Here is a 27,859-nt window from a genome sequence, read left to right as displayed (position 1 = left end):
CACAAGTCTGTGGCTTTTTAAAGCACGCTCATATTATGATAAAGCTATTTTAAATGATTTTTTTTTTTATCCAAAAAAAAAAAAGTCTGTTTTGAGCCGTGGTGGCTATGGTTTTGGATACAAGACAGAAACGTATAAAATGCTTAAAATGACATTTTACGACTTGTACGGTTTGTATTTTTAGTGCAGTTCTGATTGTTACCATTGCATTTAATGTATTTAAATAGCACTTATGTCATATGTCACATGCTGTGCCAAGTTGTGTTTCTCGGCAGCCGCTGGTTTATGTTTGCAGTCCTTGGGCCGTGTTGGTAGGCGGTCAGAAGTCATTTCTCGTAATAATAGTTTAGCTCGTTTTTTGACAACTGTTACCCAGTTGCCATGACTGCTAGCGTTAGTTACCATAGAGACAGCTTGCGTGAAGTACAAATGATTCAAAACTGACGTGTTTGTGTGTGAGTAAGTGCGTAAGGGAATGTATCCTTTGTGTGCGTGGTCCGACATTTACGATTCACAGACTCTGTGTGTGTGTGTGTGTGTGTGTGTGTGTTGTAATGCATTTCCATGTCCTTTGTGTTGCATTCCTGTTTTCATTACTTCCTGTCACCTCTCCAAACGCACAGATTGCAAATTGTCTTTTCTTACACTAGCAGATGGCTACTGCCTTCGTTAACACAGCAGGCCCATCAAACACACACACACAGTCTCCCCCTTTTTTTCTGTCTATCTGTTCTTTCCTTTTGGCACCCGTATTACACTCCCTCACACCTTAACGGTGATAAAACATTTGCTTTAACACCAAAAGACACATTGAGGGCTGTTCTGTATATGTAAGTGTGTGTGTGTGTTGTATATGTACGAGTGTGGGTGGGTAGACCTGTGGGTTCATGTGTTGAACTGACGCACACACATTTTTGGCCCATGACCATGCGAGTGTTGTTCTTGTGGTGGGGGTGAGCTGAGATTATTCCCCCAGTACAGATTCTGCTGATGAGTATCAAGAAGATCCAGTGGCCCCTCCCGCCCCAGCGGTCCGTGAGAGGGCTGTTTCTTAAGGACGGCCATCAAGCACCCTCATAAAAAATAGATTAAGCGTGACGTTCATAGAGGAGGCTTGGATTTCAAACAGTAAAATGTATTTATTACACGGCTCAGTGGAATACTGGATTCTGATTGGTCATTTCACAGTCAAATATTTTTGTTTAAATATCACCAAACTGTATAACCAACCGTTGTCCAAGGCAACCGCTTTTTTAGCCATGTAATCAGGGTATCGCATCAGAACAGAGACAAAACAGTTTTTGATTTATTAACTGATTTATTTTGTGATAATGACTGGGTGACTTTATATTATGCTTTAAACTACTGTTCAAATGTTTGAGGTTGGTAAGATTTAACTTTATTTAATACATTAGTGTTTTTAAAAGAAGTGCATATTGTGTAATATTATTAAAATTTAAATAATATTATATTTTAAAATATAATTTATTCCTGTGATGCAAAGCTGTATTTTCAGCAGCCATTACTTCAGTGTTCAGTGTCACATGATCCTCCAGAATTCATTCTAATATGCTGATTTTGTGCTTATGAAGCATATCTTATTATTATCAATGTTAAAAACAGCAATATATATTTTTTGGAAACCAGTGCAGTGGTTCATTCTTTGATGAATAGACATTATGAATGCTTTTACTGTCACTTTTGATCAGTTTAATGCATCTTTGCTGAATAAAAGTATTTTATTTCTTTCAAAACAAAATTTTTACTGCCCCAAAACTTTTGAATGATAGTATATTTGTCACAAATGTGTTTGTACATAATTTGTGCATTCACGCTCACAACATGAATTTTATTTGTTTCACACTTTTGGTGGACGGCTTCAATCTTTGGTAAAAATTCAGCACGCTTCAGGCTCATGCTCTATGACAGATATTTTCAAGTTATGCTTGATTTAATGCTAACAGTAAATTTTGCCATCACAACATTGCAATGAATAGTATAAAAAAAATAGTTCATTTAATGTATTCATTTAAAATGTGATAAAGATCATATTTTAGTGTTATTAAATTATTAGTATTTTAAAGATTAAATTGAGGTGAGCATTAGAGGTAGTCTAAGCAAAGTAATCTAGGTAAAGGTAATCTAAATTAAAAAATGAGCATTAAATATCCGATATTGGTTGATACCATAAATAATAACAAAAAAAAACTCTAATATTGGTTGATAACTAATATGGTATCGATATATTTTGCATTGCACATTTTGATGCAGTTTGACAAATTTGTTTTGTGCTAGTGAGTCAAGTAAAGGAGCGCTGCTGCAGGATCTATTTCTGTCTGGCGTCTTTATATAACCTACATGTACATATATCCCTCACACATTTTGAATGTTGAGAGCCATAACTGTCGGCTGTCATGTTGGTATTTGTCTGCTAGCCTTAAGGTGTAAGACCGACCATAAGCCAGCTGAATTAAGGCTATTTCACGCTGCAAACAGCAACTTCAACGCTTGTTGGGTTTTGTTGGATCAGCTTGTTAGTCCTGTTGGTGTTTGTTACGCTGCAAACAGCAACTTCAATGCTTGTTGGGTTTTGTTGGATCAGCTTGTTAGTCCTGTTGGTGTTTGTTACGCTGCAAACAGCAACTTCAATGCTTGTTGGGTTTTGTTGGATCAGCTTGTTAGTCCTGTTGGTGTTTGTTGGATGACAGTCATGTTTCCCAACAGCCAACTCTGAAATGTTGTCAGCCAAGCTTAAGATGATGTTGTGTTTGAAACAAAGAACAAATGAGACCAGGATGAATGTATTGCAATCTTACTGCAGTGTGTGGCAGCTGAGCTGTGGAACTCAAGTTAAACAATGAAGCTTCGGAGAGAGAGAGAGAGAGAGAGAGAGAGGGAGGGGAAACGGATACGGGAGAGTGAGACGGAGAAAGCAGAGAGTGAGTTAAGGACCTTCAGTCTCCCGTCTCACACTAGCGCTGCTTCACGAACTGAGGAAACGGTCACCTGCGCTGCACTCCTGCTACGGCACGCGAACGTGGCGGCTCCTCGCTGGATGGGAGCAGGGTATCCATAGTAACCAGGCGGACAGCACGAACGAGGAGGAGGAGGAGAAGGAGAAGGAGAGTGACGTGTTCAGACACAGACCGTTGTTGCTGGAGTACAAACCTCTGCCGTTTGATAGCGTGAGGAGACTAGAGAGAAAAGAGTGTGGGAAAAAAATTTGTAATTCTCGTAGCTGCCACAGAAATATGCATGCAGGTTTGAGCTTTTATGCTCTATAAGAGAGCCAGAGTTTTCAGGCGGCTTGTCAAAGCTGGTCAGGACCCTCGCAAGGGCTCTTGGATGTTTGGGGACGGAGGACTTGATGAGCGCTTGATGAGTGCGGATGAGCGCCGAAACTCTGGGTAAGTCACTGGCACTAGAGGAAGAGTGAAGCAGAAGGTGGATTAGTAGGGATTGTGCTGCCTTTGTGCTTGTTTTTTTTAGATTAATGCACTGTTAAAGCTTTTGTTCTCTGCTCGCTGCAGTACCAGCCACTGCTTCCTGCTTTTTCTGCTAAATATTCGCAGTTTCTTTTATGTGTCCGTCAGTGAGTGATCTGTCATCCCCAGCTACTTTGCACCATACTGTAGTTTCTTTATTACTTTGGTGATTTTACGCATCACGCTCGATTATACGCTGTTCGGTTTACATGCAGTGGTGTATGTATTAGTTTGTAGAGTCTCTGTATGTGGTTGGTTGACATTTAAAATAGTTTTGGACAGAGCATTGCATTTCATACCGCAGGACATGTAAGTTTCCCAAGAGAATTGTTTTTGTAATTATCATGCATGCAGCTTTTATGAGCTCATTAATTGAGCTACATGGAATATTTGTATTGTAAAAAATTAATTTGTCACACCGAGGGAACATTTAAAATAAAATAGTCAAGGAAAAAAAACATTTGTATTATATCGGAACCACTGTCAGTTATCGGCCGATATTAGATTTTTTTTCCCTCACATTTTTCATATTTAATTTTTTTTCATCAACCAATATTGAATATTTTATTGTGCTTGCTAATTTTGCCTGATTTTACATTTATATTACTTTTGCTGTCACCTAACATTCCTTTAATGTTAATCATTAAGATGACTAGGAATGAATGTAATCTTTACAAAGCTTAACAAGACTATCCATTTTTCATACATTTTTGTATTTCTTATTTATTTTGTAAATATATTTTGTTTAGTGATTTATTGACAAATAAATTTATTTTATATTAATTTATTATTTTATAAATTATATATGTTCGCTTTTAAATTATATATATATATATATATATATATATACACACACACATGCATGCCTAAAAAAATACTTCATAGAACTTATATACACTTCCTGTGATAAATTCATATCATTTTTACCCTATAATACGTCATGCATTCCTCGTCGTTGTGTTCACGTGTATGCTTTCCTCTAGGACTTTCTAAGGCCAAAGTGTTAACCTCATGGCCCAGGTAATCTGTAGATGGCACAGCGGTGAGAATGACTGTGCCTCGGGATGAAGGCAGGAAGACATCTCCATTAGGCTGCATTAGCTCAGTTCTGCAGTCAGCAGTGAAAGAGTCACAGAGGATCAGAACGGAACAGCAGTGAGGAGGTGTTGCATAATGAAAGTGGGACCCACTGTGCTATGGATCAGCCCTGGTGTATTAAACGTAATCTCACAGCTACGCTGTCCACATGTGGATGGGGCTTGAGGTGTAAGCCTTCTCACAACACAAATAAAGCTGCCAATATGCTTTGAAGTCTCAGAGGGTGCGGCAAAATGTTCTCACAGAGCATTTCTTCTGACTTAACTTTGCCGGAGGCTAGATATTTGGGATTTTTTTGGGGGGGCGGTTTTTACCAGGGTGGGGCTTTTATGTAGTTCACTACAGTTCCAGATGGTTTTCCCATCAGTGGAATGAAGAAAGAAGTTGTTTGCTGATGCTCTAGTTACAGACACCTTACACCAATTAGCATTGATGAGTCTGAGGGTACAGCACTGCAGTATGGACTGAAAATGTGCACTTATGGATTCAGGTAAATTGTAGAATAGTTTAATTGGTTAATTTTACGCAAACTACAACTGATAGTTGAATATAAACCAAGTTACTCACAATCAGGTCGATAATACCAGCTACTCAAAAGTAAAAAAAATTTTAAGATAAATGACATCATGATCTGAGATGCTTGGCTAAGTACCAAGCCCTTCACTAGCTAGTATCCTGTGCTGCAAAGTCCATATCAAAATAAGGAGGAAAAAAAAAATAATTGAATGCTTTTTGTACTCACTGAAAAGTCTTGTTGGTGCAGAATCTTGCTTCAGTGTATGAAATATCAAATATGTTCTGATTGGCTGTGAATTTGCGTCTTCACAATTTCACTTCCAGTGTCAACTACAGAGCTTATATTTGTTTCTAAACTCCAATTTTGCCTGTTTGTGTGTCTTTAGTCACAGCAACCTATATAGCATTTATCTTTTGATCAATTATTCAGTTATGGCTTCACAGTCCAGCCACAGAGCAAGATATTTTACTATCTTACATCATTCCGCAGATTTTTATTGAATTTGAAGCACCAAATCTGCAGTTTAGAAGGAAGAACACAGTTCTTCTTAAAATAAATAGATCAAACTCCAAGCTACTTCCCAGAAACAACTACTCTGGAAAGTCCAAGTTGTCCTTCGAGTTTTGGTTGGAGTGTTTAGCGTAGATGTTTCTCTGCAGCTGATTAAATCTTGATTAATTTATTCCTTTTTAATTGTGTAGATGAACAAAGAGAATTTTAAGTCGACTTGAAATCCTGTTTCAGTTAGAAATGTCCCATGTTGCGGAACTAAAATAGGTTTCGAATGCTGCTTCATATTGGCTTTGAAGGGAGAGGTTTTATGCTGTTTTACACATGCAGCACTTGACTGCAGGATTTGCACAGATCAGGTCCATCAACACTACAGTCATATCAGACGTGGCATCAGTCAATTGAGCGTGAATCTCCTCCTGCCGTCTTAGCTAGTGATTTTACACCACATTAACAGGGTACAGTAGTCATGTCTCATGTCTCATTTGCAGTATTCTGTTCACTGTCACAGACTTTGGCATTTTCGAGCCACTCCAGAATTAGAATTTGTGCAGTTAAGACTTTTCGCTTACATAAAAGCAAGATCTATCGTTCCATGTAGGGTGCAGGCGTCATGCGAGGACACTTCCGGGCCCTCTGCGGTTTTATCCTGTGGTGTTTTGAAGCTTGGATCCAATCAGTGGCCTGGCGCTGTGCGGAATTTGACAGGGCTGCCGGTCTAATGCTGTTGATCTGCCTGCTGTTGGTCCTTATGTTGCTGTGGACAGCGGCGAGCGCTGACGAAAACTAAATTCTTAACACCACAAGCAAGCCTAATTCAGATGATCACTTTATGAGATTAATTTGGAATGGATTTGATGGACTATACGTTGCATGCATGCTTTTCTGATTTGATATATATTGGATTAGGGGATTGCATTTCTTATTCATTTATATGGAAATGGTCTAGTGGCCTATTTAGTTGAGATTGGTCATAATGGTCGTCCAACAAATATATCAAACTTATATACAGTACCATTCAGAGGTTTAGGGTCAGTTTTTTTTTTACAGAAATTAATAGTTTCATTCTGCATGGATGCCTTAAATTGATCAAAATTAACCTTAAATGCATGGATAATGTTGCAAAAGATTTCTATTTAAAAAAAAAAAAATCCTGTTCTTTTGAACTTCCTATTCATCAAAGAATCCTGAAATTAATTATCACATTCTCCACAAAAAATATTAAGCAGCACAACTGTTTTCAATATTGATAATAATAAGAAATGAGCAGCAAGTCAGCATATTTGAATGATTTCTGAAGGATCATGTGACACTGAAGACTCAAGTAATTATACTGAAAATTCAGCTTTGCCATCACAGGAATAAATTACACTTTAAAATATATTAAATAAAAAAAATGATTATTTTAAATTGTAAAAATCACAACATTACTGTTTCTTTTCTGTATCTTTGATCAAATAAATACAGTTTGTCCGATTACAAACTTTTGAAAGGTTGTGAGTATATATATCTATAATTTGTGTTTTTAAATTCATTCCAACTGCTTTCAATGCAAGATTACATATTATGTAAGAAGTGTATGTGATCGAGTCAGCCTGTTTGTTTCCTAATGGGCAATTAGTTGACAATTTTTTTCCAGGCAACCCACTGACTAGTCAGTTTTGACAATATTCAATTTTGCACGGTTTTACTGTTTAGTAAAATCACATTGTTCTCACTAATGTTCCACACTGCATGATTTTTTTCTGCATGTTCCACAGTTTTATTCTTGGTCTGGCATGTCTGTGGGTTTGTGTGCAAGAATGAGTAGGAGTGTGTGAGAGAAAGAGTGAGAATGCGTGTAGAAAGTGAGAGAGAAACGAGAGAAACTGTCATGATGTCTTTTTTTTTCTTCTCATCTTTGTGTTGGAGGCTGACTTTTTCTCTTGATTCCTTCTGATCCCTGCATAGACAGGATTCACGCCGCTGCATTCCCTTATTATCATTGGTAAATGCAGAAATGTGACGCGTCCCCTCATTGGCTCATCATGTCCTCACTCGCAGTCAAACCCCACAGCATTGGTCCGACGTACTGCTGTATATCCTCCTTTACATTGCCTCAGAGGCCTGCTGGATTTTTACGCATAGCACCAGCACTCGCTCCATAGTTGCTAGGTAACTGGCAGGCTCTGGTTCCTTTCCAGTTGTCCCCTGGTTGGGAGGCGCTGGTTTATAAATGGATCTGAGATGGATAACGGCGAGTTGCCGTGACAATGGTGGCCTGGGGCTTGTTTGAATTGTACCTGCTGCAGATGGACTGGATCTGGCTCCTCATGAGGTGGCTAGTTGTTGACTGGACACCAAGCAGCATCAGCAGCATCCACTGGACTGACGTCCCTCAGCGACCTGAAAACCGCCAATACTAGTGATGAAAAATGAACAAGTTAGCACTGTTCCAAGCAAATCCGTGTAGACCGATAAAGTAGCCCCAGACCGCAGGAGATCAGGAAGATTTGTGGACACATTGTACACGCACATATACTAGACCTCATTACGTTCACTGTGTGGGTTGTGTTGGAGAATAATCCTGGCAGTAAAAACCTGTTATGTCTGCGGTGATTGGCTCTCTACATTTCGTCCGCTGTAGCAAAGCAGACACGCCACATGGTATTTAGCATTTCAAGGAAAAGATTTTATGCCATATGAAAATAATATTGAGTTACTGAGAGAGATTGGTACGGAAGGGTGACGTCAAGCAGAAGAAACCAAAGTGCTCACGGCTAGTTTTCGAGGGCTTAAAGGTCATTCAACCAATCTTGTGAGCTTTACAGCTCATTAGCCAATCAATGTGCTTCGCATGTTGTCCATTAGAGAGAGAAAGACAATTGAAGAAATGGGGGAGGTTGGAGCAAAACGACTTATTTTCATACTGTAATTGACTAGTCGGTGAGATGTTTGAACAATTGGTCGACCAGTCAGTCTTAAGGAAGAACGCAACAGAATGGAACTGGACACATTGTACACGCACATATACTAGACCTCATTACGTTCACTGTGTGGGTTGTGTTGGAGAATAATCCTGGCAGTAAAAACCTGTTATGTCTGCGGTGATTGGCTCTCTACATTTCGTCCGCTGTAGCAAAGCAGACACGCCACATGGTATTTAGCATTTCAAGGAAAAGATTTTATGCCATATGAAAATAATATTGAGTTACTGAGAGAGATTGGTACGGAAGGGTGACGTCAAGCAGAAGAAACCAACGTGCTCACGGCTAGTTTTCGAGGGCTTAAAGGTCATTCAACCAATCTTGTGAGCTTTACAGCTCATTAGCCAATCAATGTGCTTCGCATGTTGTCCATTAGAGAGAGAAAGACAATTGAAGAAATGGGGGAGGTTGTAGCAAAACGACTTATTTTCATACTGTAATTGACTAGTTGGTGAGATGTTTGAACAATTGGTCGACCAGTCGGTCTTAAGGAAGAACGCAACAGAATGGAACCAAATGGAGAAGTTACGTTTCAAAAAGGATACACTGTCTTAAAAATGTTCATGTTAGCCATTAGCATGCTAAAACCCTCTCAGAGAAGTTAAAGTCTCTTAATTCATACTTTTTAAAGCAGTCATGCTAAAAAATATGGCAACTAAAACAAAAAATACAAAAAAAATCAATTAGTCGACATAACTGGTTGTGGTTGGTTTTGACTGTGAATACACATTTAGCCGTTAGCATGCTAAAACCCTCGTAGAGAAGTTGCATCTCTTCATTCATCTTCTTTAAAGCAGGGATGCTATAAATATTAAAACTAAAGCAACAAAAAAAAAAACGGAAGAAAATAAACTAGTTGGCATCACTTTGTTGTCGCTGGCAGTGGTTGTGAATACACTGTTAGCATGTTAGCTATTACCATTCTAAAATGCTCTCAGGGAAGTTGCTCCTCTTAATTCATTTAGCAGCGATGCTAAACATTAAAACTAAAAAAAGAGGGAGAGAGAAAAATAAACTACTCAACATCACTGTTTGTTGTTTGTAATTGTTGTGAATATACACTCTTAGCTGTAGCGATTTCAAGTTTTCCTTTCTCTTTGGAGTGATACAAGCTGTTCATGAATAGATAAGATCCCTAAAGTTGCAAAGACTAAAGTCTTAAACCCAAAGAGATATTCTTTATAAAAGTTAAGACTTGTCCACGCCCTCCTAAAACGCCTCGTTCAAACACGCCCCCACATGTCTACGTCACGATGTGGGAAGATTTGCATGACGCCGCCCAAATGTTCACGCAAAGAAAGAAGGCGTAACTTTGTTGCTTCCACCGCCGCCGCCATGTTGTGAAGACGCTGTGCATTTCGTTGCGAAAGCAACAAATTTAAGGCGGGACTTGATTGGATCGTGAATTGTGAAAAGTGGACATTACAGGCGAGAACGAAGAAAAAAAAAATCGACAACCACTATTGACTGGGAGCAAGTTCATCCTTGAGAACATTTCAACAATCCCAATTTTAATGCTTTTAGGAAATTAGGCATTGTTTGTTATTATTGCATTTACTTTCATGTTAATCAACATTAAATTGCTTTAACAGTTTGCAATATTTTAGACAGGCTTTTGGTAGTCACCTATTTTATTATTCATTATCGTTTTCCTTCTTGAAAAAGGCCAGTTTAATAGGCTTATTCGTAGGTCTTAGCTAGTTTAAGTTGGCTTTAGTTGTTTTAAGATGGTCTCTCAGTCTGTCCAAGTTGGTGTTTAGTGGGTTTATCTGGGTGGCCAGCTTGTCTTTTGGCCTGATTTATGAAAAGGTGTCCAAAACCCCTGTAAAACCAGCTTTCAGACCAGCGTGACCAGACTGGGAGAACTAGTTTAGATCAGCAAACAAATTAGGCCTTTTTAAAAATGTTTTCATTTGGTTGGTCACTTTCACTTTGGCTTAGTTGACGTGAAAGAGCTTTTTTTTTTTTTGTACACTGCAGTGTTGTTATTGTTAACTAAAACTATAAAAAAATCAGTTTTCGTTATTTTAAATAAAACTTAACGTAATAAGAAATGTTGCCTTGGTAACTAACTGAAATCAAAGTACTAAAATTATTAAAACGGAAATAAAAAATAAAATAAAGCTAAATAGAAATATAAAATTGACAAAACGTATAAATTACTACAACCAAAACTAAAATTTAAAAGGTAACTGAAATATCTAAAAATAAAAATTCTAAATATTAATAAAGACGGTAACACTTTAGAATGGGGAACATGTACTCACATTAATTAAGAGTTTTCCCTCAATAAACTCCTAATTTGATGCTCATTAATAGTTAGTAAGGTAGTTGTTAAGTTTAGGTATGGGGTAGGGTTAAGGGATCTAAAAATATAGTCATGTAGAAAAAGGCATTAATATGTGCTTTATAAGTACTAATAAACAGCCAGTATGCTAGTAATATATTCATGCTAATAAGCAGCTAGTTAATAGTGAGAATTGGTCTTTAAAATAAATTGTTACCATAAAGACTATAATAGTATATAAAAAAAATACTAAAATAACACTAATGCATCATGGACAACAAGACTAGAAACAAATGTTAAAGGTGAAGCATTTAATTTTTGTGCCACTAGCATCACCAATTGAAGCTTTAAAAATAATCATCGTGTCAAGAAGGTTTCCCAAACACTCCCCCCATCTTCCATTGGTCAATAAACAGATAGTCCCGCCCCTAAACTCAAGCCATTGGTTGAGCCAAAGTTGCTAATTAAGAGTTTTCCCTCAATAAACTCCTAATTTGATGCTCATTAATAGTTAGTAAGGTAGTTGTTAAGTTTAGGTATGGGGTAGGATTAAGGGATCTAAAAATATAGTCATGTAGAATAAGGCATTAATATGTGCTTTATAAGTACTAATAAACAGCCAGTATGCTAGTAATATATTCATGCTAATAAGCAGCTAGTTAATAGTGAGAATTGGTCTTTAAAATAAATTGTTACCATAAAGACTATAATAGTATATAAAAAAAATACTAAAATAACACTAATGCATCATGGACAACAAGACTAGAAACAAATGTTAAAGGTGAAGCATTTAATTTTTGTGCCACTAGCATCACCAATTGAAGCTTTAAAAATAATCATCGTGTCAAGAAGGTTTCCCAAACACTCCCCCCATCTTCCATTGGTCAATAAACAGATAGTCCCGCCCCTAAACTCAAGCCATTGGTTGAGCCAAAGTTGCTGTGCCAAGCTGTCTGGGGAAGTGTGAAATGTTTTGGGAGAATCAGCCGCTGAATATTTAGTTGTCTCTGTGTATTAAACTGGTATAGAAAAAAGTATGTGTGTGTGTGTATCAGCCCTCCATGTCAACAATGTTTCAGACTCATTCAGGAGTTTGTGCACGTCTGGTGTGGAGATTACACTCATGCCGCTGGACCGCTGAGGTTAATCGCTCTTCAGACCTGCTTCCTGCTCACTTTCTCTAATCTAATGGGATTAACTGTCATTTAACATCCAACACTGCAGCAATTACACCCACCGAAAAGAAGAGACTTCACAAGACTCCATTATGCATGAAACGGCTGAATGTTTTTAACAGCACTTCAATTATTGTGTAAAAATGTCAATGGTCTCTCTGGTTTGTGCTGTTCTCTTTTTACAGAGCGCCCAAATCTTTCACTCACTCCCTGATTTTCTTTGTCCAATGAATGCACAATGAGGATCTGCCTGATTAGGTGTCAAATAGGCCTAACTGACTGGCAGATAAACACACTCATTTGACTGCATTAATTTGTTGCAAATCAAGATTTTGGATTTGAAAGGTTGGCAGCATGCTGTTGGATAACTGCAGTTGCACTTTATTGTCCTGTAAAGCAGTTGGGTGTTTCTTAATCAGAGTTTACACGCTAACAGCTTCCATTCTTTGCCCTTTAGTCTGTCTTTCACAGTAGAATCACAGTTTTTATTCCTAGTATTTTATTCGTAGGCAAATCATAGACTGAAAGAAGGAGCAACAAGACCCATGTAGCAAGAAAGAACTATTTACCATTTACTACAACAAAAATGTATACTATTATAGTATTTATTATTATTCTGAAATAACTTCTTATATTTTCATTTTAGTTTAGAATTTAGTAATTTTGTAACATGCTTTTATCATAATTTTTATTAGTTCTTATTTTTTTTATTTCAGCTTAAATTTTTGTAAATTTAGTAGTTCAACTTAAAAGTATTTTAGTTTTTAAGGTTTAAGTTTATCTAATATTTATATTTCATTTTATTAAAAAAAAATATTTTTTATTTAATAGTTTATCACAAATTTATGCCGCAGACCTCTTTGTTCTGTACTGTTTGCATTTGTATGTAGCATTAGCATCTAGCTAAAAGCATTACCTTTGTAATCACTGGGCCTCAAACATGAAATATGAAGTTAACAAATTAGTTTAAACTGAATTGAATTGAGTGCAACAGTTTGTGCAGGAGTGCTTTGATGAGCAGTTAGAACAGATTCATTTTGCTCAGGTTTTATGCAGGAGTGGCATCATTATTTTTTAGGTTCACACACTGTTACTGTTACCGAAAAAGAACTGTTACTGGAAAAGTCGAAAGAGAACCGTTACAAAGTGCTTTTCAATGAGCTTTTAGTCAGTATTAGCTCAAGCAATTCACAAATGCCTGAAAGTCTACCAGAAAAACCATCCAGGCACCTTTGCCATACTATATTTAGTGCTCTATGAATCCTAATCTCATATTCAGTACAGTTAGACTGAATTAGGATGCAGCTCTGGTGCTTTCTCTCAGTAGCTTACACCGCAGTCAGCATACTGTTACCCGGTGGTGCGGTTATGTTCGCGAGCAGTCGCAGTGATTAAAACACATGGCTGCTTCTCTTTATCACCCCTGCTGCATGTGTAATGCGAGTCTTATACATATCATACAAGCTCCGCTTGTGTGATAGAGCCATTTGTGCTGTCGTCCAGTCTGTACAGTATTTCTCCATGGCACATTGCATCTCCACTGCAGCCTGTTCTGCACATTTGCATTTAAATTAAATTCAATCTCCTCTGCTTTTTACCGTCATGCAGTAAGGCAGTACTGAACCTTACACACTCAGCATCCTCTTTGTTAATTTCCTCCTGTTTTCTCTCCTTTTGTTTGTCCGATTCCTACTGCAATGGCATGCAAGCTGGAATATAAATAGCTTATATTAACTTCTACATTTCTGTATTCAGATTTAAAGAACTATTGATGCATGGCTGCAAGAATGACACGAGCATTATTAAGTTTGCAAGCCTCAATCTGATTGGCTGGCTTTACTGCTGGCTTTACTTAGTCTTTACACGGGCTGCTAATTATTGCATCCAATGAAGATCTAGGTTTTCTAGTCAAAATGCTTGCAAGGTTTATGCAATCAAAGGTCTGTTGACACTACTACGTCGTTATTTAAATAATTTTAAAATAAATAATTATTTGCATGTTATGGCTGTTATTAAAATTCACTACCATTTTTTAAAATACATAAATACTAAATTTAAATGCTACAAGTAAATGTATGCATCACATTATAATATACCATATGAAAAATAGATATTCATTTTGAGATTTGCTAAAGATTAAATTTAACAGTATTATTAAATTATTAGTGTTAACGTTGATGATGGCAAAGGTAATGTAAATATATGGAAAATGAGCATTTACAATTAAATATATAGTATCTGCCAGTACGATTTAAAAAAAAAATCACATATTCACATATAATCAATATGGTACAGACTACATTATTAAATTTTAGTTTTATGCATTTCAGACTAAATACAAATGAATATGTGTATTAAATGGGGTTGAAAAGACTGAGATATATATATATTTTTTAAAAAATTGTAGAACTTTTAGATGTCTATATCAGTCAACCCTACCAAGAACTGAGCAGGAATAATTCTTGGCCAGAATAACCTACGAAGTGGACCAGACTTTGTCAATAGTCAAAAACACAAGTCTGACTACTTCAGACAAGCATAGCTGTGTCCTTGTGTGTTTGTGTACTTTATTTCTCATGTGAAACCTCCAGGCACATTGAAATCACGTTTTATGTGGTTTAAACTCCCAAACTGGCAAATTATCTCAAGCAGACTGTCTCATTTCAGCAAGCACACATCCTGCTGTAGTCCTGAAGGGTTTTCCGTCCAGTTCCAGTCTCTGTTGCCCTAACCACCTGTCCAGATTTGGCCGGCGTGGGCCTGAGGGAGAGCGGCTGCTGGCTGCTTCAGATTGGCTTGTTTGTGGCATCTCCAGAGGGTTTAAACAGGGTTAATGAGCCTCTGGTGCACACAATCCTAAACCTCCTTACACAAATTGATTTTAGACATGAGAGGCTTTAAAGACAAACACGGGGGATCATTAACCTAAAGCGTTAAAATGTGTGGCTCCTGTAAGTAGTTCTACCCATGAAGATGGAGGTATTTTAGCCAGTATGAACAATAGTTTAGCCTGCAGACATTTGTTTTTCCTTTCTTGGAATGGATTTGGTACTGAGGGAAGTGAAGATGTTCGCAGTGGGCAACTGTATTAAACTAAAATCTAAATATTGGTAATATTCTTTCACGCACGTTAACACCAGAATTTTTTTTATAAATTACATATTATAATATATAATAATTAAAGTATATAATTCAATGCATATTTTTCTATCCCATCTGCTCTGAAATATTCAGTTGGCTAAATAAATTTCTTGTAAAAAGTAAGACTTGCTCGAAGGATATCTACATTTCAAAAGCCTCTTTTTTTTGTGCATTTTTGGGTGTTTTTTCCACCAATGAATCATTCAAAAACACACAAACCAGTCGATTCATTTTGCAAATTAATGGGAAAACTAGTGTCACAATTATTGTCAAAAATCCTTATCCAGTAGTCATAAACTGGGAAGGTCATGGAAGAGTCATGGACATGGACAATCATGGTAGCTCTGCTCCTTTATCTGCAGGTCATAATCTCAGCATTGGATTGTCAGTTCCGGACACTGTGTCGTAATCGAAAACCATGATTTGTGCTGAAAGGAAATATCCTCCCATTGATTTGATTTTCTAGGATAAAATAGTGGTGATCATTTTATATGAAGCTAGAGAAAATTGTTGCTATAGGGACAGAAATGAGGCGGCCAATGAGAAGCTACCATGTGTGTTGTGACTAAAGCAGCTTTTTAACATGCATTTGATGCCTCTGTGCAACCTGGTTTACAGTAATGGCTCAACTGAGTGACAGAACACTGTTCATTAACTGGGTGGAGTAATTCCCTGTTCGTCGAGGTTGCGGTATTTATGTGTGTCTGTGTGTGTGTGTGTGTGTGTGTGAGAGAGAGAGAGAGAGAGAAAATGGGGCAGACTGAAAAAGTAGGAGTCTTAGAGACATTATTGATCTTTGTGTGTTTGTGGTCTCTTTCTGTGTGTGTGTTCTTTAAGTTTCATCAGATTGACCGGGATTCTTTAGTGACCATCCTTTACTATTATTACACCCCTAATGCACTTCAGACAGTAAAACAAAAGCTCCTGAGGACAAAAACTTTGTAGTTGTATAGAACCGACACAAAGTGAATATAAAACGCTGTCTGTGTGGTTTTAGCACCCGATTCACTGACGGAAGTATGGAAAGAAGGCATGTTTACACTGAATAAAATGTAATTATTGGATTGAAATATGGCACAGTGAATTCTATTTCAGAGAATTTTAGAACATGGTTACTATATATAAGTTAGCAGTTCACAAATTCATTGCACACCAAACGTGAGTTAGCATGATCCAGTATGTGCTGGAGCAAGTTACATTTTATTAAAATTTATTAAAACATGTATGGACTTATTGAAGTTCATGAAAACATTCATTCATTCATCCATTGCATTTTATTTTACTTCTGTTATTATTATTACTACGTGCTGGAACAAATTACATTTTATTAAAATTTATGACAAAATGTTTTATATTTTATTTTAATTTAGAATACCATCCACAGATAAAACCAGGAAGTTTCATTAACAAGCAAGTTCATTTTGATTTCGTGTTGGCTTGAAACCTGAAGGTGGTGATAAGAATGAGTTTTTCGCGCTGCAATACTCTGCACAAAAGTGACAAAACTGTTTAGTGAATTTGCCCCAAATTTCAGAGGACTAAACTCACAGGAATAAATACACAGCACTCACTTTTCCCGTCTCTTTCTCTCTTTAAGGTTCTTAAGATTAATTTGATCGGCCACAGGAAAAGAATACTAGCGTCACTTGGAGATCGACTGCACGAAGACCCTCCACAGAAACCACCACGGGCCATCTCTCTAAGGGTGAGTCCAGATCTTCCTCTTTCTCCAACAAAAACTCCCCTCACATTATGTCTGTTATGTTGTCAGTCACCTAGCAACGATAAATGTAATGTTCATCCTAAATGTCACTCATTATGCTGTATGCAGTATTTTATGTTTAGACAGAGAAATGTTTTTAAGAAAACAGAAAATGTCATTTTCTGTGCAATTTAGTCTTATCTTGAGAGCGATGGCATTCTTATGCCCTGAGCCGCTCCAGGGATTTAACTTGATCTTCCAGGCTGGATCAGACAGCTGCTCTCAAACTCTTTTCCAGGAGTCAAATCGATACCAAAGCCAGTCCAGAGCAACAGAAATCAGAGTTCCTTTGGGCCACAGCTTATATTCCTTCTTAATCAAAGGACGAGGACTGTCTGATGTAGAAACAGTGGGCCGTATGACTAAAAAATGAATTCAAACACAAAGCAAAAACAGGCACACAGCTAGACCTCCAATAAGAAAATCCCTAGAGAAAGCTATCCGTTAGCATTCCCATTCATCTCAAAGGCAGTTGCCACCCAAAACCTTTTCTTCATCGCCCTCCCGCAGGAGCCCACGGGGAACCACACTCCACCTCAGCTGTCCCCTTCTCTGAGTCAGGCCTATCCCAACGCCGGCTCCCTGGACGTCCAGCACCTCATCATGCAGGCCGACGCCAGACGCAGACGCAACAACAACTACTTCGAGGATGTGCCGCGTTCCAAACTAGAGAGACAGATGGCACAAGTCAGTATGGTGAGTTAGTGCACTTCCGTCAAGTGCACTACTCTCCTCTGTCCTCCAGTTTTGATGTGACCAATTGTGCTTCGTGCACTTTTATGTCCTGATAATATCACAATAAATCAGCGTCGTGGTGTGTTAAATGCGATTGTGAATGTGTTGTGGCTATGATCTCTCATTGTGAGCTTATCATTGATGCGTGTGCCGGTGTGTTTTGCAGTGATTGTGAATAGAATGAGTTATCACACAAAACGTAATGACAAAAGCTTGCAAAATGACCTTACGTCCTCTTCTTCTTTTACCCTTTATCAGTTTTTCCTGCCCTGTGTCTCCATGTATCATTACAGAGGGAGAGAGAGACAAAGAAAAAGAGTGAAAGAGTGAGAAAAGGGCTTTAGACCGAATACAAAAAGCTGAACAGAACTGCTTAAATTGTAGAAAGTATTTTCTCTTAGAAATTGCTAGTAAATTTGACAAAAAATTCAAAGAAACAGCAAGAAACATTGATTTAAAAGTCAAAATTTGAAGTAGAAAAACTGGAATAGTATTTTCTTGTAAAGTGTACTCCAAAAATCTGTTTTATTTTCAATTTCAAAAAATCAGAAAACTATGAAAAAAAATCTAGAAAACTATGGGTACATTTACACGACAACATACTAAAAATGAAAATGTTTTTTCTTTGCATTAATGCATACAGACGACAGCAGAGACGATAACGGTATAGTTTGCATTTTCAGGCCTCCAAACCGTCTTTGTCATGTAAATGAATGGCCAAAACACCTTAAATGTTTTCTGTTTAGTTCAAAACGGTGTTGTGTTAAAGGGGTCATATGATGTTGCTAAAAAGAACATTATTTTGTGTATTTGGTGTAATGAAATGTGTTTATGTGGTTTAAGGTTAAAAAATCACATTATTTTCCACATACTGTACATTATTGTTTCTCCTCTATGCCCCGCCTTTCTGAAACGCGTCGATTTTTACAAAGCTCATCGGTCTGAAAAGCGAGGTGTGCTTTGATTGGCCAGCTATCCAGTGCGTTATGATTGGCCGAATCCCTCAAGCGTGTGACAGAAATGTTACGCCCTTTACCATTTTATGCAAATCTTCCCACATCGTGACGTAGATATGTGGGTGCGTGTTAGATTGAGCCGTTTTAGGTAGGCGTGGCTGACTTTTATAAAGAATATTTCTTTGGATTTGAGACTTTAGTCTTTGCAACTTTACAGATCTTCTTTATGCACCAAGAGCTTGTAACACTCCAAAGAGAAAGGAAAAATTGAAATCGCATCATATGACCCCTTTAAAGCGATAAAGTATTAAAAAAAATAATAATTCCATCAGCTTTTGTGATTGTAACCTAAACTCTGGACCTTGATTTGATTACTAATGTTTGTTTTTCCACTACCCTCCTTTTCAGCAAGGGGAATGGTGCGAGCCAATCACGTTACGGCCTCCGAACGAGGCGACGTCATCTACGCCGGTGCAGTACTGGCAGCACCATCCTGAGAAGCTTATATTCCAGTCATGTGACTATGAAGCATATGTAAGTGTGGGTGTTAGAAGTGAACAATGATAAATGTTTCTCAGGTTTCCTTACAAAAACAACACCTAAAGGAACTGAAAAACACTTTAAATGTGAGTGTACGAAGAATTTAGATGCGGATTTGGCCTTGGCGAGCTCCTGTAAGCCATCAGATAGCAAAAGAGAAAAGCAAACGTGAAAGCTATCTGTGAGTCCTTTAGTTATTTAGTGGTGAATAAATGGTGTTTTAACCTTCAATCAATACAGCTTTTTTTCAGCTCTCTCTGGGCCCGAGCATCTCTAGTATTAGCTTACATAAACCCACTCTGTTTCCTAGCAACAGCCATGTAAATTTGATTGGCTTATTCACCTGTGCCAAAAACACTGATGGAGTTTATGAACAGAGTCCATTCGTGTAAGTGTGACTGACCCACAGAGGCCAAAGGTCAAGAGTGTATTCCCAGTGTAGAGCGGTGAAGGAATGGACAGATCTGTGGATCAATGCTTATCCCACTAGAAGTAAAATATGTTGCAAATTCAATTGATATTACACTTAAACGATGATGTTCCTGACTCTCATGGTGCTTTAAGTCAATAATGAGACACTTCCCTGACAAACATGAACACAAAAACTTACTCTTTTTAACTATTGATGTTATATTACTTGAAAATCTTTCGATCTGGCAAATAAAATGATAAAATAAATAAAATATAGTTAGAATAATAACAATATTAAAATGAAATAAAATATTACAAGAAAATGAAATGTAATAAAAATAAAATATTAAAATATAAAGTATTTCAATAAAATTAAAAATAAAGTATTAAAATGAAAAAAATATATAAATATATATATAAAAAAAAGTAATAAGAATGAAGAATCACAGATACATAGAAAGTGTGCGCTTAAATTAAACTACAGATGTGTGTGATTAATGGTCTAGAGTGGATTTGGAAATAATATGCATGTTATTTTGTGATTGAAAATGTGACCGTAGCATCGGCTTGTCTTGGCAATAAACATTTCAGGCTCATCTAGTCGTAAGATGAATGGGTTTTACACTCAGTGTGCTTTATAAAACACTGTCATGTAACCTGACTGTAGATGCCAGATTGCTTTCATGTGAAACACAGCCCGCTGGCTCTCAAGGTTGTCCTTGTCCGATACCCAGCAGTGCAGTGTAACACTTCACCAGATCATGGCACTAACTACGCTCTTTCCAAACAATCTCTTCCTAAGCGCTTCATTGTACATTTCCGTTTTGTTATTGATTTAGCTGACAGTTGTACTCACAGTGACGCACAATCTGTGCACACCTACTGCTGGGAAAGTAATACCTTAATCAGGATTTTGTTACTCTTTTAAAATAAAAGAGACATACCGTTACTTGATGCAACGCTCCAGTCCACCCAGATCATGTATTTAAAAAAAAAAAAAAAGTTAAATAGTAGTTTGAATACTGAGGTAGACTTGTCAGGACCATGAATACTTTAACATTTGACCGCCCACATTACCATTATAACTAGTTTCACATGCAGATAGGTTAGCCAATTATAAAAGAACTCATTTACATGTACAAGCTCGTGTTAAACTAAATAGTTAAAATTTTTATATGAATTATAAACTAGCTTTAGAGAAAACTCATAATTTATAAATAACAAAGATATAAATATCTATTTTTTTAAATGCATAATAAATATAATAAAAATATTATATATATAAATAATTCTACTTTTTATCTCTTTTTTTTAAATATCTTATACATATACTCTAACTATATGAATGTGTTTCTCATTTCTGATTGTGTGTGTTTGTTCTGCAGTATCTGGGCTCTATATTGGTGAAGGAGTTGCGTGGTACAGAGTCCACGCATGATGCCTGCGCAAAAATGAGGGTAAGAGTTGTCACCATGGCAACCTGTAAACAATCAGTCTAGTCATGCTCCTGCTGCCCTCAGGTCACTATGACACACAGTCATTGAGAAAACAGGAAATGTCTCTGTTCTTACAAGCCTACGTAAGAACACAGTGTATTATGGATGAACACACACACAAGGCAGTGTGAAGGGAAATAATATTATGGCCAATTATGACTCTTCTCATAATCGTATAAATAGCCTACTTCCCACAGCGTATGAATACATTGACTTCGCTTTACCTCAGAATACCTTCTCTTACCTCAACGGCCCCCGGCCCCCCGTTCTCATGAGATTATTTAACACGGCAGGACAGTTCACCCGCTCTCTTTTTGTATGCATGTAAAACACCATCTGTTCTCCATCTCTCTCCTTTCTGCTCCCCGCTGCACGTTTCGATGAGGCCGAGAGAGTTTGAGACCTGCCGCCCCTTGCTTCTTCACAAACACATTAATACATTCAGAGGGTGTAAATTTAGGTCCTCCGTCTCTCATTCTTTGTTTTAAGCAGAATATTTTGGCAGGTACAGAACAGTAGAGGGAAACCACTGACAGAGAGAGAGCGAGGGGGGAAATGAGGTCCAGATGAATATATATTCCACTCTGACAACTGATATGACAGCGTAGGAAGATATGAAAATGAATTCTGATTCTCTGCAGTTCATCATCATCCTCGGCCGCATGTGATTTATGCCCCTGCAGCCTGAGGTGGTCTTTCAACCTGGTCTGGTTTGCTGGTGTAAGAGAGGTTTTGAGCACTTGACAGCTTGTCTCCCGCTGACAGACCAACTAAACACCAGCTTGACCAGACTGGGAGACCAGCTAAACCAGCTAAAACCACCGTTTTCCAGCGTCTTTATATGCGGTATATTATGTCACCAACTTTCAAACCCAGTGAGGCCATAGTTTAAACAGTGCAGAATGTTATTTTGGCCCTTTTTGTTTGTCTCATGAGATGGCACACTATCTGGGTTATTGCAGGGGACTGAATGACATTACGTGTAAATAATTTAGTGTGTGTTTGAGTTTGTATTAAGCAGATCTCAGTCAGTGTGTGATGGGGCCTCATGAATGTTAATGTCAGAGACTGTAAGACTGTCTGCTGATCTCTCTTCTCTCATCCTCTCTGTAAGAAGTCTACAGAACAGATGAAGAAGATTCCCACCATAGTACTGTCTGTCTCCTATAAGGGCGTCAAGTTTATTGATGCCACTAACAAGGTACTCATCAATTTAATCCTAATTTATACATAGATTGTAATCGTAACTTTCATTGCCCTTGATAAGATAAAAATTAGGGCTGTCAGTCAATAAAAAAGCAGTTGAATTTCTTTAATGACATGCAATTTATTGTGATTAAGACAAAGGACATTACATTATTCTGACAAAGCATTGAATAGATATTACAAGTGCTATTATATGTCACATTATATTGACAGTCCATGTTATAAATGTAGAATAGAAAAATATTATTGATAAATAATAACCGATTTTTTGATTCCCTCTTATTTCTTTGTCTGATGTTTAGAACATTATAGCAGAGCATGAGATCAGGAATATCTCATGTGCCGCGCAGGACCCTGAAGATCTGTCCACATTTGCGTACATCACCAAGGACCTGAAATCCAGCCATCATTACTGCCACGTGTTTACAGCTTTTGATGTGGTTAGTAAAACATAAAAAATAAATTCACTTTTGAACTTCCCGATAAAGCATAAATAAAAATGAGACAAACATAAAAGCTCAGTTACAAATGCACAAATGCCTTTCATCATGCAAGTGTTGCAAAGCATGTCTGAGGAATACCATATTTCATAAATAAAAATGAAATTATTATTCAAATATTTGTGAAGATGTATTTGATTATTACGTTAAGATTAGTATCAATTTAATCAATAATAGCAAATTAATGTGACAGAAGGCCAAAATAGGCAAAACAACGAAAGTCGCCTATTTTTTATTTGTAATCTTAATTATTTAAATGTATGGTCTATATATGCGTGTAACAGGAGTTGAAGGGCAGTTTTTAAGCCTATTTCATAAATTAATGGTATTCTGAAGCACAGTATAAAAAACTTAAGAGATATTTGAAAAAGAACACTAACAATTTAAACAATATATTTTATTTGTGAACTATTTTTGAATTTTTCGGATCATCAGTCATAAAAGCTCGGTAAATATTGGTCACAAACAGAGATTCACTTTCAATTTCACCAAGCTGATTACTCACTAAAAACTCCCACAGATCATGTTTTCATGCCATTTTAAGTCTTATTTTGACGTAACAAAGTGGTTATATCTAAGTGTGCAAGTTGTTTACTTACTTTTTAAAATTACTCTTCCCATTAACAGCATTATGTTGTTCATTCAGACTGATTCGCGAACGTGGAACGTGCATCAACACAAGAGGCGGGATTTATCGCATGAACCAATCATAGCCGAACATAACCAGTCATATCCAGTCATATCGCGATGGTGGCATTACCTCCTCTCATGTGACTTTCCCCCATTCATTTTCAATTACCCCCCACCAAAACCACCGCATGCTTTAGGGGGTCTGTTAAAACTTAGTGGGCTCAGGGAGGCGAGAGGGAAGTGGATTCCCGCTGTAACTTTACCTGCTGGTGTCTCTGTTGGACAATGTTTCTTTAGAAAAATGAGTGATTTATACACGTTCAATGTTATATTTTGTAATATTGATGTTGTTTTATTTCTGTACTACAAATTTTTTTCTCATTTCATATTTTGAGGAGCCACTGCCTCCCTTGCCTCCTCAGAGGAAACACCCCCGATATATATATATATGTGTGTGTGTGTGTATGTATGCATGTCTAGTGTTTGAACTATTTTCTGTGATTAGATTACAAAAAGTGTAAGTGAAATCTCTTGGTAGGTCTGATATGTCACATTTTATAGCATCTGTGCAGTCATTTTAAGTATAAAATACACATTTTCTTAGCTTAAATGCTACAGTGGCGTTTTTTTTTTAAGAAATTGTTGCTTAAGTAAGCTTGATGTCTTCTGTGTTACCATCTGTCACAGTAACACCACAGAACTGTCTGTGCGTCAGCTAGTCACAACACATGAATAATTTATTATATGCTTCAAGCATGTTTTTAATCATTTAAAAATCACTAAGCTCTGAAATTATGGAAGGGAAATAGTAAAATGCTGCCAAATGTAGTAGCACTAAATTGAACTCAAATCTTCATTTTCTCAACTGATTTGTAGCAGCGTAGATCCCCCACAAGTGTAAATTGTAAGTTGATTTTTGAAAGTGGGTCTCTGATCATCTCTGTGTGCTTGTGTGTATTTTTACACAGAATCTGGCCTACGAGATTATCCTGACGTTGGGCCAGGCGTTTGAGGTGGCGTATCAGTTAGCCCTGCAGGCCAGAAAGAGCGGCCACGGGTCATCCACTCTGCCCGAGAGCTTCGACAGCAAACCCTCCAAACCTGTCCCTAAACCCCGTGTCAACATACGCAAATCTGTGAGTGACTTTGCCCTTTGAGCACTAACACACACACAAACACTGACTTAAGCCTCTAACCTCTAGCCTGTCTCACCTCATCCATCTGTACATATGTACACCTGCACAGCTGCCTGCACACCTTGAACCCACATCTGTGTGCTCCAGCTGAGTGATGCATCATGGGAAACAGTCTCTGGTTTGAGCTGCTACAATGTGTGTCCAGAATTAAATTTTGTGTGATATAGAAATCTTTTGTAACTTATGTAAACTTGTAAAATTGTCACTTTTTATCAATTTAATACATCCTTCCTGAGTAACAATAATTTCTTCAAAAACTTTAGTCTTACTATAAAAAAACTACATACACATTAAAAACAACTACTAAAACGTTAACTAAAATTACAATGAAACCTGAAAATATAAAAATGAAAACTAATTCAAAATATGAATAAAAACTAAAATAGTACCTCAATGATACTATAAAAAACACTGATATATTGTCAATATTCAATTTTTACCAACACCATGAACTTTAAATTGTTGTGTTGCACATGATAGTTCACATCTTAATCTTATCACGTTTGTTAATTTATTAATTGCTGTCATTTAAAGCTTTTTTTTTTCTTTTAGGCCTAACTATGTGTTGTTTTATTGTTTTATATTGTTATTTGATTCATATTTCCTGTTATCTAAAGGCCTCCAGTGAATGACATTAGAAAACTTTGGTATCCTATCTGGCCCATAAAATTAGTTTTATAATTAAAAACAGCACAGACGAACATGAACTTATAACCCATTGCTTGATTTCGACATTTGCACGATTATCTTTTTAGGGGCACGAGCCAATATTTAAAATCAATATTGAGAAATGTGTGTTGGGCAGTATTTAAAGAGATTTACTTCCCCTCAGCGAAAGTTTGTTTGTACGCGCACCAGCACGTCCCAGCCTGTCCTGAGGGACGGAGAGGTGAGTGTTTGATCTGTAAACGGCACACTCCATCTCCTCTCCCTTCAGTGCATTTAAGGATGAAAGAGATTGATGAAGGCCGTTTACACAGAGCTCCAGCAAGTTGCTTCCTCCAGGGCAGTCTTCCTCTCCATCTGCCCTCGTCCCAGTGCCCCTAGAGCGGGCACAGTGTCTCGCTTACCCCCTGCCACCAACAGGGATATTTCCACTTTCTGGAAGAGGCCCAGAATCATAAAAATAAAACACGCTGCCTGTTGGAGTTGTATTACGTGCAGGACAGAAACGATGGATGCCTGGTTGAAAATAAACAGTTGCATTATTGAGTCCAGCTTGCAGAAATGACCCTCCTTTTATGAGAAGCTTCACTGTCTGTTTTAAAGGCCACATAAAATGTGCGTCTATGTTATTAAAGTATGTCTGCTTACAAATACTGGGCCAGTGCGCCATTTCAAGTGAAACAGTGCGTGCAGAGAGAGATGTGGCTCAAATGGGCTTTGTAGGTTAAAATCCGGCTTGCGTTTTCCAATCCTGTTTTCTGTCTCTCTTGCGCCATGTAATCCTATTCGAATGAGTTTTAATGTACAAACTCAATTATGTTCCTACTGTGTTTTGGAGAAATCATGTCCCAGATAAGAATATCTGTGACTGCGGTATATATATATATATTTTTTTTTTTTCATAACACTTTTGTTATTTATTTTGGCTCTTCTGAATTCTGTAACTAAAGCTATACAATTTCTCACAGACTGGTGCACCTTCATTGGATTTTGTGCCTTTTTACAGTAATTTGTGTTATTGTTGTGATATTATAAATAATATCTAAAATTTTAGAAATGTAGAAAAAAGGATCACATCACAATCGAGCACTATCTTCCATAACTCCCACAGCCGGATTATACACACTGAGCTTAGTAACAACTACAAAGATCCCAATCCTATGTGAATCAGTACAGGAAATCACAGGCATCCTGTGTTCATAATTATAACTCAAAAGTCATTTGGAATACTAATCCCGTCTGAATAGTGCTTATGTGACAATTTATGTAAGAATGGATTTATGAATGATTTACACACATTTGTTCTGCTCGTTTTTCGTGAATAAGGTCCATTGTTGGTCTGAGAGTGTGTGTGTTGTTACTCTGAACACTAACAGCAACGTCTGTGGCTGTGTGTGGTGTACTCGGATATTGATTTTCCCTTGTGTAGAAGAAATTGTTCATTATGTTGAGGTACCTCTTCTCCATATGGACACGATACGCTGTGTTGCTCCATTAGAACGGATTCCTTCTATCTTTTCTTCATCCTGTTCTGCTCATTTCTATGCGTGTCCACTCCTGGGTTTGAATGAATTTGGGTGATTCTTCGATTAAGGACATTTTTACTATATTAGTGCTGTCAAAATTAACACGTTAACGCATACGGATTCCTTCTATCTTTTCTTCATCCTGTTCTGCTCATTTCTATGCGTGTCCACTCCTGGGTTTGAATGAATTTGGGTGATTCTTCAATTAAGGACATTTTTACCATATTAGTGCTGTCAAACTTAACACGTTAACGCATGCGATTCATTTTTTCAGTTTAACGCATTAAAAATATTTAACGCAATTAATGCAGGGGCGGAGCTAGGTTTGGCCACCCCACTCACAACTGCTGCTTCTCTCTTTTTTTTCTTGACAAGAATTGCATTTATTTAGATGCAGAATGTCTTTACAACCACATCAAATGAGAGACTTTTTTAGACGAGCACTCCAACTTTGCCTCAGTGCCAGGCGCTAGTCAAACGAGCACGGAAAAGGTTCAGGTGACGAGGGAGCTTCAGTAGAACAACAGTGAACTGCGGTCAGATGAGATGTTGTCAGGCCATATGTCAGTAAAACTAATTTTCTTGTCCTGTCAGCCATTATACTGTGCTCGTAGCAATAAAAAAATACTGTGCTCTTCAATTGCACGCACAAATGCAGCGGTGCGCGCTGTAGCCTATATAATATCATATTAAAGTGCAAAAGAAACTACGTGCATGCAGTGTCATAGTTATGTCGTCAGTTAAGTCTTGAAGTTACCAAAAAGGCGTTTAAAGCTGCCTTATAACTGTGCATGCAAGTATTTGTTAAATGAGTCACGTTTAAGAAATGCCTCTGAAATGCAGTGGTTTTCAAAACTGACCTGGAGCAACCCAACTCTTCTAACACACTCGTCAGCTCATTAGTAGAGACTTTAAGGCCTGAGGTGGGTCAGAATTGGTTAAGAGATGCGTGTCAGATCCGCAGCATGTTCAGTAGCGGCAGCTCTTAAAGCAGCCAAAATAACCTAATAACCCAGCTGCTGTGATGTCTGTTAATCAAAGAACAAAAGAAAAAAT

The 27,859-nt window shown here is 37.4% G+C and overlaps 1 protein-coding gene across 1 annotated transcript in view; it reads left to right on the top strand.

Annotated features, from left to right (window-relative positions):
• LOC107744944 (ankyrin repeat and sterile alpha motif domain-containing protein 1B-like) overlaps window positions 1-27,859 on the top strand; it is a 145,833-nt gene that overhangs the window by 112,830 nt on the left and 5,144 nt on the right. The window contains exons 17-23 of the mRNA XM_016558773.1: window positions 16,777-16,884; window positions 17,452-17,637; window positions 19,041-19,166; window positions 20,969-21,040; window positions 22,197-22,280; window positions 22,588-22,725; window positions 24,384-24,551. Of these exons, the coding sequence (XP_016414259.1) occupies window positions 16,777-16,884; window positions 17,452-17,637; window positions 19,041-19,166; window positions 20,969-21,040; window positions 22,197-22,280; window positions 22,588-22,725; window positions 24,384-24,551 (882 nt within the window). The remainder of the gene's footprint in view (window positions 1-16,776; window positions 16,885-17,451; window positions 17,638-19,040; window positions 19,167-20,968; window positions 21,041-22,196; window positions 22,281-22,587; window positions 22,726-24,383; window positions 24,552-27,859) is intronic.

Source organism: Sinocyclocheilus rhinocerous, unplaced genomic scaffold (genome assembly GCF_001515625.1).
Source record: "Sinocyclocheilus rhinocerous isolate Xijiao unplaced genomic scaffold, SAMN03320098_v1.1 scaffold258, whole genome shotgun sequence".
Classification (NCBI taxonomy): Eukaryota; Metazoa; Chordata; class Actinopteri; order Cypriniformes; family Cyprinidae; genus Sinocyclocheilus; species Sinocyclocheilus rhinocerous.
The sequence above is the reverse complement of the archived record's forward strand: the minus strand, read 5'-3'. Positions and strand labels throughout refer to the sequence as shown.